This window comes from Oncorhynchus kisutch, linkage group LG3 (assembly GCF_002021735.2).
Source record: "Oncorhynchus kisutch isolate 150728-3 linkage group LG3, Okis_V2, whole genome shotgun sequence".
Classification (NCBI taxonomy): Eukaryota; Metazoa; Chordata; class Actinopteri; order Salmoniformes; family Salmonidae; genus Oncorhynchus; species Oncorhynchus kisutch.
This window is the reverse complement of record NC_034176.2, coordinates 21,828,892-21,841,592: the sequence shown is the minus strand read 5'-3', so window position 1 is coordinate 21,841,592 and position 12,701 is coordinate 21,828,892. Positions and strand designations below refer to the sequence as shown.

Genomic DNA, 12,701 nt, shown 5'->3' with positions numbered 1-12,701 from the left:
CTCCGTATCATCCATCTACCAATGGGCTGGTGGAGAGGGTCATACAGACCATGAAACATGCCTACACCTGTGCCAATGCCACAGTCTAGAGACTTTGTTGTTGATAGTCAGGTTGATTGCCGTTACCCTACAAGAGATAAGTGATGTTTGGACTTGGAGAACAAATCAATCAAATCAAATGTATTTATATAGCCCTTCTTACATCAGCTGATATACAGTATCAAAGTGCTGTACAGAAACCCAGCCTAAAACCCCAAACAGCAAGCAATGCAGATGTAGAAGCACAGTGACTAGGAAAAACTCCCTAGAAAGGCCAAAACCTAGGAAGAAACCTAGAGAGGAACCAGGCTATGAAGGGTGGCCGGTCCTCTTCTGGTTGTGCCGGGTGGAGATTATAACAGAACATGGTCAAGATGTTCAAATGTTCATAAATGACCAGCATGGTCAAATAATAATAATCACAATAGTTGTCGAGGGTGCAACAAGTCAGCACCTCAGAAGTAAATGTCAGTTGGCTTTTCATAGCCGATCATTGAGAGTATCTCTACCACTCCTGCTGTCTCTAGAGAGTTGAAAACAGCAGGTCTGGGACAAGTAGCACGTCCGGTGAACAGGTCAGGGATCCATAGCCACAGGCAGAACAGTTGAAACTGGAGCAGCAGCACGGCCAGAACAGACTCTCCCAACAGTTCATGAAGCAGGGGAAGAGTTGTTGTGTATTGGGGTTGTGCCGCAGAGCATCATGGTAATTGTGTATGTTGAGACCGAGCACGTTCCAGATAAATGGTTGAACTGATTCCCATCTCATCATTATTGAATTGTTATATGTCTCGTGAAACCCACGAGACATAACAGTTAAGGTAAGATTTGAATGGAAAAAGCTGATCCGAGAGCAGCACCGCCTTTCTTTCAACAGTACTGACACTATGCCTCAACGACAGACTTAGCGAATGTTCTCTCTAAAGGCACTATCCACTCATCATAAATATCCACTCCCCATAGAAAAGATGCATCGTTAAAACACTCATAAGTCTAAGTTCCCTTTCAGTCAGTCAATTTCGGTAAAACATACTCGCACTCTCGCAACTTTGGATGAAGGATATACAATCAGGCCCGACAAGGTCAATATAATCCGCTCCTCGCAGGAAGTCCTGCCTTCCACACGTGAGAAGCATGAGGCTCGGATTCAATCCAAGCCTCGGTGTGAACCGGAACGTTTCACGCTACTAAATCAAATGATTGGAAAACGAGACTTACCTTGCACAAACTAAACTGTCCCAAAGTGGTAGAGCGTGCTCAACCCCTGGACATTGTGTGATGAAGTTTGTACTTATTCTCATATGTTTTCTAATCAGAAACAATGAGTTATTCTTCAATTTGCTGATGCAATGAGTAAGATGGCTAAGAAAACGACAGACAACAATAATACATTTTTAGTGATTGGTGTATATTCAATAGTTTTATTATACTTTTTAAAATATAGATGTTCCAATGGCATGCATCAGCGACTGGTGTGTGGCTTGTAGCCTATGTATTGAGGCCTGGAGATTCTAAATGTGTTTATGTAAATTAATGGTAAATTATCGTGATCCTTTTGCATGAAAAGAACCGGCTGCCAAAATGTCATGACCGCCACAGCCCTAGGTACAACACGTTTGGCCCTGCACCTTGTCAGGTGTGATTGTAAATCCTTCAACTGAAGTCGCGAGTGTGCAACTCCCCATAGTATGTTGTACCTCGTTTCCCTATAGTCATTGTTCCCACTAAGCTGCAGGTGCACGCAGTAGCCCCGAGACGGCCACAGTGCAGAAATATCAGCCCACAGAGAGAAGTCTCAGGCCGTTGGCAGTAGGTGCACCCGATTCAGCTGCTCTGTGCGCTGGGTAGGCGAACTGTTTCCATTTTGAACCATTTCATGTGTCTGAATGTACAAACTCTGCCTTCCCGGCCGGGACAGTGAGCAAATCAAGTGCACTGAAGGCCTACCTCTGGCCAGTTGAATGGCTCAGATTACCATGTCCTCAGTAACATAGCAGGCATAAAAGAAAGCTACAGCAAAGTTGATACTGTGAGATTTCAAAACATTTAAATCCATTATTAGAGACTGTCAACGAATACAGCAAAGTGCTTCTGTTTTTATGTGTGAGTTCATGTTTAACTTCTTATTTAGCACTGTGAACACTTTGTATTCAACACTTTTATAAGCCAAAGCCATACAATTCTAATTCTTCCTATTTCCACTCAGCGCTACAACAAGCACTGCAGCAGTAATGAATGAGTAGCAAAGTGTATCTACTATATAGGCTTGCATCGTTATTATTAGTGGTTTTGGTCTTTTTAATATCAGGGAGTATTTCACTTTCTCTGTTCATAGGAGTAACAACAAGAATTTGTGCATGAGGCAGAAATAATGCTGTGCAACTCAAGTTTCGCCATCAGCTGGACGACATGGTCCCTTTAAGATCAATTTCGGTAGAGGGAAGGGAGAGAGGAGGGATGTTGAGAGGCGGACCCTCAGTCTGCTGCTCTCCCTCTGCTGCGCCTCTCGACATCCCACCGCTGAGACTGACCATCAGATGCAGGCACCATCAGCCCAGTAAAATCAGTCAATTACTAATATACTAATACTCTTAGTAAAAGTATTTATCTTCAACACGCAATCTGTAGATTCTATTCGATTAGATAGATTCAAATTGTACGTTAAACATCATAGCATAGTTGAAAGATATGTGTTGCATAGAAACACGAAGCGGGTGGCCAGCAGAGATAGATGGGATGGGCTGAGGGAAGCTGAGGGTTGGGATGAGCTGAGGGAAGCTGAGGGTTGGGATGAGCTGAGGGAAGCTGAGGGTTGGGATGAGCTGAGGGAAGCTGAGGGTTGGGATGAGCTGAGGGAAGCTGAGGGTTGTGATGGGCTGAGGGAAGCTGAGGGTTGGGATGGGCTGAGGGAAGCTGAGGGTTGGGATGGGCTGAGGGAAGCTGAGGGTTGTGATGGGCTGAGGGAAGCTGGTATGTGGAATTGGAGACATGGTCAAAAGATAAAGGAAGAAAAAAAAGTCAAAATAAAACATAACAAAAGTACATTTGAATGACACTAAGTGGCAGTGTTTTTATAACTAATGCCGGGTTGCTTGAGGCTGATACCGTGCAGGTGTTTGCACACATGCATATACACACACTCTCATTCAAATAAACACATACAAGAACACACACATACATGCCATAGTGCCAGACATGCACACAAACATATACAGTTGGCATTGCTGTTATGATTTCAGTTGCCCTTGATGTCCTTTGTTTTAAAATGTTTTTTTGTTTGTTGTTTTTTTGCATTGTTGTTTGCTGTTTTCTTGTCTTTTCCTTTTTTCTCTTTAGTTCATTCTCTTGGTTGTTGGTGCATTAGGGGGTTCTTGCTGCTCGATCATCCTATTTTTCCAACTTAATTGAGGAAAATAAGAACAATCCGAAATTTATTTTTTATACTGTCACAAAGCTAACTAAAAAGCAGCATTCCCCAAGTGAGGATGGCTTTCACTTCAGCAGTAATAAATTCATGAACTTCTTTGAGGAAAAGATCATGATTATTAGAAAGCAAATACGGACTCCTCTTTAAATCTGCGTATTCCTTCAAAGCTCAGTTGTCCTGAGTCTGCTCAACTCTGCCAGGACCTAGGATCAAGAGAGACACTCAAGTGTTTTAGTACTATATCTCTTGACACAATGATGAAAATAATCATGGCCTCTAAACCTTCAAGCTGCATAATGGACCCTATTCCAACTAAACTACTGAAAGATCTGCTTGGCCCTACTATGTTGAACATAATAAACGTCTCTCTATCCACCGGATGTGTACCAAACTCACTAAAAGTGGCAGTAATAAAGCCTCTCTTGAAAAAGCCAAACCTTGACCCAGAAAATATAAAAAACTATCGGCCTATATCGAATCTTCCATTCCTCTCAAAAATTTTAGAAAAGGCTGTTGCGCCGCAACTCACTGCCTTTCTGAAGACAAACAATGTATACGAAATGCTTCAGTCTGGTTTTAGACCCCATCATAGCACTGAGACTGCACTTGTGAAGTTGGTAAATTACCTTTTAATGGCATCAGACCGAGGCTCTGCATCTGTCCTCGTGCTCCTAGACCTTAGTGCTGCTTTTGATACCATCGATCTCCACATTCCTTTGGAGAGATTGGAACCCCAAATTGGTCTACACGGACAAGTTCTGGCCTGGTTTAGATATTATCTGTCAGGAAGATATCAGTTTGTCTCTGTGAATAGTTTGTCCTCTGACAAATCAACTGTAAATTTCGGTGTTCCTCAAGGTTCCGTTTTAGGACCACTATTGTTTTCACTATATATTTTACCTCTTGGGGATTGTCATTCGAAAACATAATGTTAACTTTCACTGCTATGCAGATGACACACAGCTGTACATTTCAATGAAACATGGTGAAGCCCCAAAATTGCCCTCACTAGAAGCCTGTGTTTCAGACATAAGGAAGTGGATGACTGCAAACTTTATACTTTTAAACAAAACAGAGATGCTTTTTCTAGGTCCCAAGAAACAAAGTGATCGTCTGTTGAATCTGACAATTAATCTTAATGGTTGTACATTTGTCTCAAATAAAACTGTGAAGGACCTCGGCATTACTCTGGACCCTGATCTCTCTTTTGACGAAGATATCAAGACTATTTCATGGACAGCTTTTTTCCAGTGTTGAGGATCAGCGTGGCAGATGTGTTGTTACCTACCCTCATCACTTGGGGGTGGCCCGTCAGAAAGTCCAGGATCCAGTTGCAGAGGGAGGTGTTTAGTCCCAGGATCCTTAGCTTAGTGATGTGCTTTGAGGGTACTATGGTGTTGAACGCTGAGCTGTAGTCAATGAATAGCATTCTCACGTAAGTGTTCCTTTTGTCCAGCTGGGAAAAGGCTGTGTGGAGTGCAATAGAGATTGCATCATCTGTGGATCTGTTTGGGTGGTATGCAAATTGGAGTGGGTCTAGGTAAAGGTTTCTGGGATAATGGTGTTGATGTGAGCCATTACCAACCTTTCAAAGCACTTCATGGCTACAGATGTGAGTGCTACAGGTCTGTAGTCATTTAGGCAGGTTGCCTTTGTGTTCTTGGGCACAGGGACTATGGTGGTCTGCTTAAAACATGTTGGTATTACAGACTTAATCAGGAACATGTTGAAAATGTCAGTGAAGACACCTGCCAGTTGGTCAGCACATGCCTGGAGCACACGTCCTGGTAATCCGTTTGGCCCCACATCCTTGTGTATGTTGACCTATTTATAGGTCTTACTCACGTCGGCTACAGAGAACGTGATCACACAGTTGCCTGGAACAGCTGATGCTCTCATGCATGCCTTAGTGTTGCTTGCCTCGAAGCAAGCATAGAAGTGATTTAGCTTGTCTGGTAGGCTCGTGTCACTGGGCAGCTCTTGGCTGTGCTTCCCTTTGTAGTCTGTAATAGTTTGCAAGCCCTGCCACGTAAGACGAGCGTCGGAGTCGGTGTAGTATGATTCAATCTTAGCCCTGTATTGACGCTTTGCCTGTTTGATGGTTCGTCGCAGGACATAGCACGATTTCTTGTAAGCTTCCGGGTTGGAGTCGCGCACCTTGAAAGCGGCAGCTCTACCCTTTAGCTCAGTGAGAATGTTGCCTGTAATCCATGGCTTCTGGCTGGGGTATGTACGTACAGTCACTGTGGGGACGACGTGCTTGATGCACTTATTGATAAAGCCAGTGTCATTACATTTCCCTCTCTGGGTACAGCAAGCTGCATCCCCCTCTCCCTGTCTCCTACACCTAGGCTGCTGTGGTCAGAGAGAGGTCGTTAATTCCGGGAGGAAATTATCTCCTCATGGCCACAGTATAGAGACAGAGTGAATTTTCATAGAGAACAAAGGAATTTCTTCCACCTCACAGAACTTGAGGTCCGAACAACATTTATGTTCCGGAGAAGGTATAAAAGATCCGTTTCGAATCCAGCTATGAACTGGTCCGGTTGGTACAATTTGGTGAAACTCATAGGAGACAATACGGCCACACTACCATAAGGCTGTTTATATAATAGCCTCAGATATGAGGTTTACATCTAATTGTTGTATTTGATGAATGAGTGAGGATGATACTGTTTGTAAAATTGTGTAATGTGACTTTGGACTGTTTAATGAAGGAAACTCCAATTCCCTAAAAAGTTTCATTAAGTCCTTGGCACGCCCCCAGGGGTACAGACAGGACCGGGCATCATGAGAACACCCCCAGGGGCACAGACAGGACCGGGCGTCATGAGACAGCCCTTTTCCATGTTCCGAATTTAAAAAACACTTTGAGAATTTCTCAACAGACCATGTTTCTCTCAATTACGAGAGGACAAAGGTTGCAGACCAGCTTACCTCGATAAGGAGAGGGCCAAGGTTGAGACCAGACTGCTGAATCTTTTAACCATCCCATGTGGTTAAACTCTTAGACTATCGATACCGACAGAAAAAGAACAGGTCTTTGATATTAATTACTAGTCTGCAGCTAGGAATTCTGTATCATTGAACGGGAAGACCGACAACACCCGAAACACATTCTATAACGACATGAATGAATGTCACTCTGAACTATCCATTCTAACCACGACAGAGTGAGAGAGAGGACGGACCCTCTCCAACAGAAACAAACTTTTCAACAGAGATCCCGATGACACACTGAGCGTAAATATATATATTGATTGCAATTGTTCCCGAATGAGTGAGCGTTCATGTGCAAAGGATTAGCATTTCAATTGTTATAATTATCAACTCTGTAGTGACTTCTCAGCTGACTCCCCCTTTTGTCCACCAAGCCGCGATGCCGGTTTAGCCCACTAAGGCACATTTCCCTATCATTTCTTGTAACCATATTTACTTTGTTTGTTTGTGTGTGCACTTCTGTGATTGTTTAGTTAGTTAATAAATTAATGATTTAAAACAATTGATGTATGGATGACTCATAGTGAAGACTGGGTTCGTGCAGATAACCAACAATTTACGACGTTTGGAATGAGACTAATGTGAGGTAAAATAAATAATTCATTTATTCAGAAGACTATTGATCAGATATGAAAATATCTGAAAAGTTATACTAGGAAAATTATAACTTTGTAATCTGAATATTTTCCTTGGTGTTCCGACTACCTAGTTAATTATAGTTACATGATTAATCAGTTTAATCGCGTAATACTAATTACAGAGAATCTTTGATACAAACTAAAAGTCTTCATTTAATGATAGTAAAGACACAACACCAGTGACTGATGTGGTGTACTACATGTTCCAGTCTGTACTAGCAAAACAGTCCTGTAGTTTAGCATCTGCTTCATCTGACCACTTTTTTATAGACCGAGTCACTGGTGCTTCCTGCTTTAATTTTTGCTTGTAAGCAGGAATCAGAAGGATAGAGTTGAGGTCGGATTTACCAAACAGTTATGTTTTGCGTAATTGGGATTTTTAACTGAGTGTTCCGGTTCTTTTCTATTGCCATGTACGCTGTATGCCCTCTTCAGTTCTTCCTCCATTTCATACGTTTGGTTTCAGTTGGGCAAGTAATCATTGAAAAACTCCTGAAATTGTATTGCATCCATTGATACAGTAAGTTTACATTTCTTGCTGACATGAAAGAAAAGGTCATGCACAAGTCAAAATTTGCAGAAATCACATATACACTTTGGGATATTCATATTCTGATTAATATTGTATTGTATTTTATTGCATTATATTTTATTGAATGTCTACCTACTCAGGGGGAGGGATATACAGCTATGCAGGGGAACGAAGGGGTGCAGGGAGCAGTCTGGAACCCGGTCTGGAATAGGCTTTGCAGAACATCCCCAAATCCAGAAACCGCCTCACTCCTGTGTATCTGGGAGCCACAGCCGGTATGAGGCTACTGAAGTGAGTGGAGATGCACAACATAACATTAGATGTAGTTTCAGATCAGATGCACAGTATCATAGCATCTTCTGTTCATGGGTTATGTGAGTTACCACATTAGAAGGGCTTTACAATATGTTGGCTAATGACAACATTTATATAATTTTTTTTGTCTAGTTCTGTCCCCTCTTTTCTCTCTCTTTCCCACAGTATATCCAACCCCACAGAGTCAGAGCAGATACTGAAGGATGTAGGCAGCAAATTGCGTACTTATTCTTTTGACTTCAGAGGGGAGACCATCTTGAGTGGACAGGAGGAGGGGGCATATGGCTGGGTCAATGTCAACTACCTGTTAGATAACTTTATCAAGGTGAGGTTTTCACAGTTTCAGATCCGGCATCAGAGCTATTCAAGAACACTGAGGAATGAATGTTAAGCAGTGTTGGCCATGAAGAATGATGAATTAGAAACATTGGTTTGTTTTCATTGTTTCTCAAGACAAACTGGCCCTTGTCATTTCCTTCTCAATCTTTCTTTTGTCACTTGGTATGGCTTTGTGGGGCGTTGGCCTAGTCCTGGCAGAGATACAGTGGGTGCTCTGGACTTCGGAGGCACCTCCACTCAGATTACCTTTGAGACCACAGACGTGGTGGAGGATAAGAGTAACGTCTTGGATCTACGTCTTTATGGTCGAGATGATCACCCCTACACACAGAGCTTCCTGTGCTACGGCAGGGACCAGGTCTTACGCAGACTGCTGGCTCACTTGGTCAAGGTAACTAACGTTCTCTTAAAACACAGTAGTATCACAAATGCAGATTGATTGAGTACATCACAAACCAAAGTGCATAGTAATGCTAAAACAATAGAATAATGTTATGCTAAAATAGTGCATACTGTATAGGCACTTATCACGATATGACTACAGAGCTGTCTTTAGTCTGCTCTGTCTCTCAGACTCAAGGTGCCGGGCCCCATATATCACACCCCTACTATCCAGCAGGTTTCAATGTCTCCATGAAGCTGGACAAGGTGTTTGAATCCCCATGCACGGCAGACCAAAGGCCCTCTCCCTACAGCCCCCAAGTCTCCCTGACAGTCATGGGCACTGGGAATTACCAGCAGTGCCTTGGCAATATGTCCAAGCTCTTCTTTCTCCAAGTGCTCCTTTGATGGAGCAGCTTCATGGTGAGGAGGATCCCCATGCAGGGATTACACTTGAAGATCAATCACAGGTTCAATCTATGGTTCACTGTTTCTTAGAATTGATCCCATTTTTTATTCAAATGTACATAATATGCTAATATTTTTTTTACATACTTTGGTTCAAGCTATTTAACAATCAGATGAATTTCTTTTCAGAAATTATGTCAGAATAATAAGCTATTTTTCAATTTTCATTCATAGGCTTGTTCACTGTAAGCCGAAGCATGTAGACAAACAGCCCACTGCCTCATGAGATTTATGGGACAAGATAATTGTCTGTTTATTGCTCTGATATCGAGGGGCAGATTGAGCAATCTCTTGTATCCTCCTCTCCACAGGCCTTCTCTGCTTTCCTATACACTCACGTGTTCCTGAAGCGCACAACTGGCATCACTGTCACGTCTCCTATTCTACTGGAGGGAGCCGTCTGCACTGTCTGCAACATGAGCTTCCAGGAGGTAAAGCACTGAACTGCTGGGCTCGGCTGAGATGTTTAATATGAGTCTGGAAGGAGAGTTTACAGTCTAACCAGACACCTAGGTATTTGTAGTTGTCCACATATTCTAAGTCAGAATTGGCCAGAGTAGTGATGCTAGTGTGGCGGGCAAGAGGGGGCAGCGAATGGTTGAATACATGCATTTAGTTTTACTAGCGTTTATGAGCAGTTGGAGGCCACGGAAGGAGTGTTGTATGGCATTGAAGCTCGTTTGGAGGTTTGTTAACACAGTGTCCAAAGAAGGGCCAGATGTACAGAATGGTGTCGTCTGCGTAGAGTTGGATCAGGGAATCACCCGCAGCAAGAGCGACATCGTTGATATATACAGAGAAAAGAGTCGGCCCGAGAATTGAACCCTGTGGCACCCCCATAGAGACTGCCAGAGGTCCGGACAACAGGCCCTCCGATTTGACACACTGAACTCAGTCTGAGAAGTAGTTGGTGAAACAGGCGAGGCACTCATTTGAGAAACCAAGGCTGTTGAGTCTGCCGAAAAGAAAACAGTGATTGACAGAGTCGAAAGCCTTAGCCAGGTCGATGAAGACGGCTGCACAGTACAATCATTTATCGATGGCTGTTATGATATCGTTTAGTACCTTGAGCGTGGCTGAGGTGCACCCGTGACCAGCTCGGAAACCGGATTGCACAGCGGAGAAGGTGCGGTGGGATTCAAAATGGTCAGTGATCTGTTTATTAACTTGGCTTTTGAAGACTTTAGAAAGGCAGGGCAGGATGGATATACAGTGGGGAAAACAAGTATTTGATACACTGCTGATTTTGCAGGTTTTCCTACTTACAAAGCATGTAGAGGTCTGTAATGTTTATCATAGGTACACTTCAACTGTGAGAGACGGAATCTAAAACAAAAATCCAGAAAATCACATTGTATGATTTTTAAGTAATTAATTTGCATTTTGGACGATACGAAAGAGAGGTTGAACAGACTGGTAATAGGGGTTGCAACAATGGCAGTGGATCATTTTAGAAAGAGAGGGTCCAGATTGTCTAGCCCAGCTGATTTGTACGGGTCCTGGTTTTGCAGCTCTTTCATAACAACTGCTGTCTGGATTTGGGTGAAGGAGAAGCTGAGATTTTTCTAACCCCCACCCCCTCCACTAAACAGATGCTAGGGAAGGCCCCAGACCAGTAGGGTCTTCTACAGGATTACTGTGCAGTCTCTGTCTTTGTTCAGGTCTGTCACGACTCCCGCCGAAGTTGGCTCCCCTGCCTGTTCGGGCGGTGCTCGGCGGTCGTCGTCACCGGCCTACTAGCCGCCACTGATCCCTTTTCCCTTTTCTGTTAGTTTAGTCTTATGAGTTGCACCTGTTCCTATTCGTGTTTTCTTGATTTGCTTACCTATTTAAGCTTGTGAAGCCCGCCCTTGTTTGTGAGGGATTATATTTAGTTCAACTCTTGTATCGGAGGTGTTATTGTGCACCGTACCATTGTTACCCTGTATTTTGGGTTGGTCTGTGTTTTCCGCCCTGTGTTTTGGGCATGACCATTCTGTGCCGGATTAAGGTGCATTTCTCCGTGAACCCTCTGCTCCCTGCGTCTGATTCCTACCTTCCCCTCCTGGTCATCCGTGACAAGGTCTTCATGCTCCAAGGCTATGGCTTTGATGACCTCTCCTTCCCTCAAATCTCTTTTAGAGAAAGGTGAGCAGCAAAGTAAAACAAAGTAAAACAATACAAAGGCAATGCAATAAGAGCTATTTCAATATTTTTTTTCATGTACCACTTGACTGTACATATGCTTAGGAGTTCAGTTGTGGTTGTGTTGTTCTTATTTTGTGCAGGCAGGAGACACCTCTTTTGGCTGGGCGCTGGTTTACATGCTGTGCCTGAGCAATCTGTTGCCAGGGGAGAGCACGGGACTGAGGAAGCCTCTGCCCCCCAAGGCCTGGTCTTGTCTCATCTTCCTTTTTGTCTTACCCATCCTCGTTGCACCTGGATATCTTCTACTTAAGACCTACCAAAAGAAGAAGGGCAGTGTGACGGCATCATCTAAGATTGTCTTCAGGACACATTTTGGTTAATTTTCTCCCCAGTCAGAATATACACTTTTTTGGCTGCCTTAACCCAGCGCAATTCTCAAATTCACGCTTTTAAACATGTTCGACCTGTTAAAGCAGCCGCTCTGCTATTTTCAAACCCTTGCGCCAGGATTGTTAATTGACCTGTCTTATATCAACTTGCTTGCACTGGGGAGGGAGGGAAATATTTGAAGTGCGCCAACGTGTAAACAGCGCTTTGGGGATATTTAAATTCCAAACTAAAGCTGGTCTTAGCGGTAGGGCAGTTGTCTATGGTATGGATTTCGCCAGCGGAGGTGCACAGTATCCTAATCAATAGAATAGCATATCACCAATGTTTAATTAAAATATCACTTTTGGGAGCAGCAAAACAGTCAAGCCTTTTTTTCATTATATTGGATAATATTTATGTCCAGCTCATGTGAAAAGTTTCGACGTGCGATGCCTTGGAATGAAAGATGTCAAGCCTATTTAGAAACATCAAGTTGTTAAAAGGCCTTCTTGTTTCTCGTTTATCATTTAGTTGAAAAATGTATCTTCCAGTGTCCTCTGTTGAATTATGTTCACTGTCCGTGGTACTGAATCTGCTATTGTATTGATATTTGCCCACGTCTCGTAAACCCGACCCTAGGTGGACAGAAACATTGTAGGAGGCAATCTGTCTGCCTATATGGAGACCAATATTTGACTGATTGTTTACTTTTACAATTATATACGTGGCAAAGTCACCATACAGACCATCTCAACGGCGAAGGTAGGCTAATCTTATTACGTTTGGTAGGCAATGTCTTTTGCTCAGAAATGCAATGCAATTTAGGCTATAGGCTACTGAAATTAAAATGCAACATTCCCATGTTGAAGCCAATAACTGTTTTTAAAAAGGTATATGAAAAACTGGATACGTAAACATTTGTTATAACTAGGACTATTATAGAGTTACTGTATGCTTTTTAATAAAATAGTAGGCCTATCTTCAATGGATAGGACAAACATCCATGCTCTCCCGACAGAGTGTATGACAAAAGAACATCAAACAGCGTAAATACACAACTTGAAGC

At 43.0% G+C, this 12,701-nt stretch overlaps 1 protein-coding gene and 1 pseudogene across 1 annotated transcript in view; one reads left to right on the top strand and one right to left on the bottom strand.

Annotated features, from left to right (window-relative positions):
* Positions 1-6,671, bottom strand: part of LOC109871664 (fibroblast growth factor 17-like) — a 36,571-nt gene extending 29,900 nt beyond the window's left edge. Inside the window, exon 1 of the mRNA XM_031819010.1 lies at positions 6,404-6,671. Coding sequence (XP_031674870.1) covers positions 6,404-6,456 — 53 coding nt within the window. The 5' untranslated portion in view covers positions 6,457-6,671. The remainder of the gene's footprint in view (positions 1-6,403) is intronic.
* Positions 6,672-7,760: 1,089 nt separating this feature from the next.
* LOC109873386 (ectonucleoside triphosphate diphosphohydrolase 2-like) lies at positions 7,761-11,993 on the top strand (annotated as a pseudogene).
* The last annotated feature ends 708 nt before the right edge of the window (positions 11,994-12,701 follow it).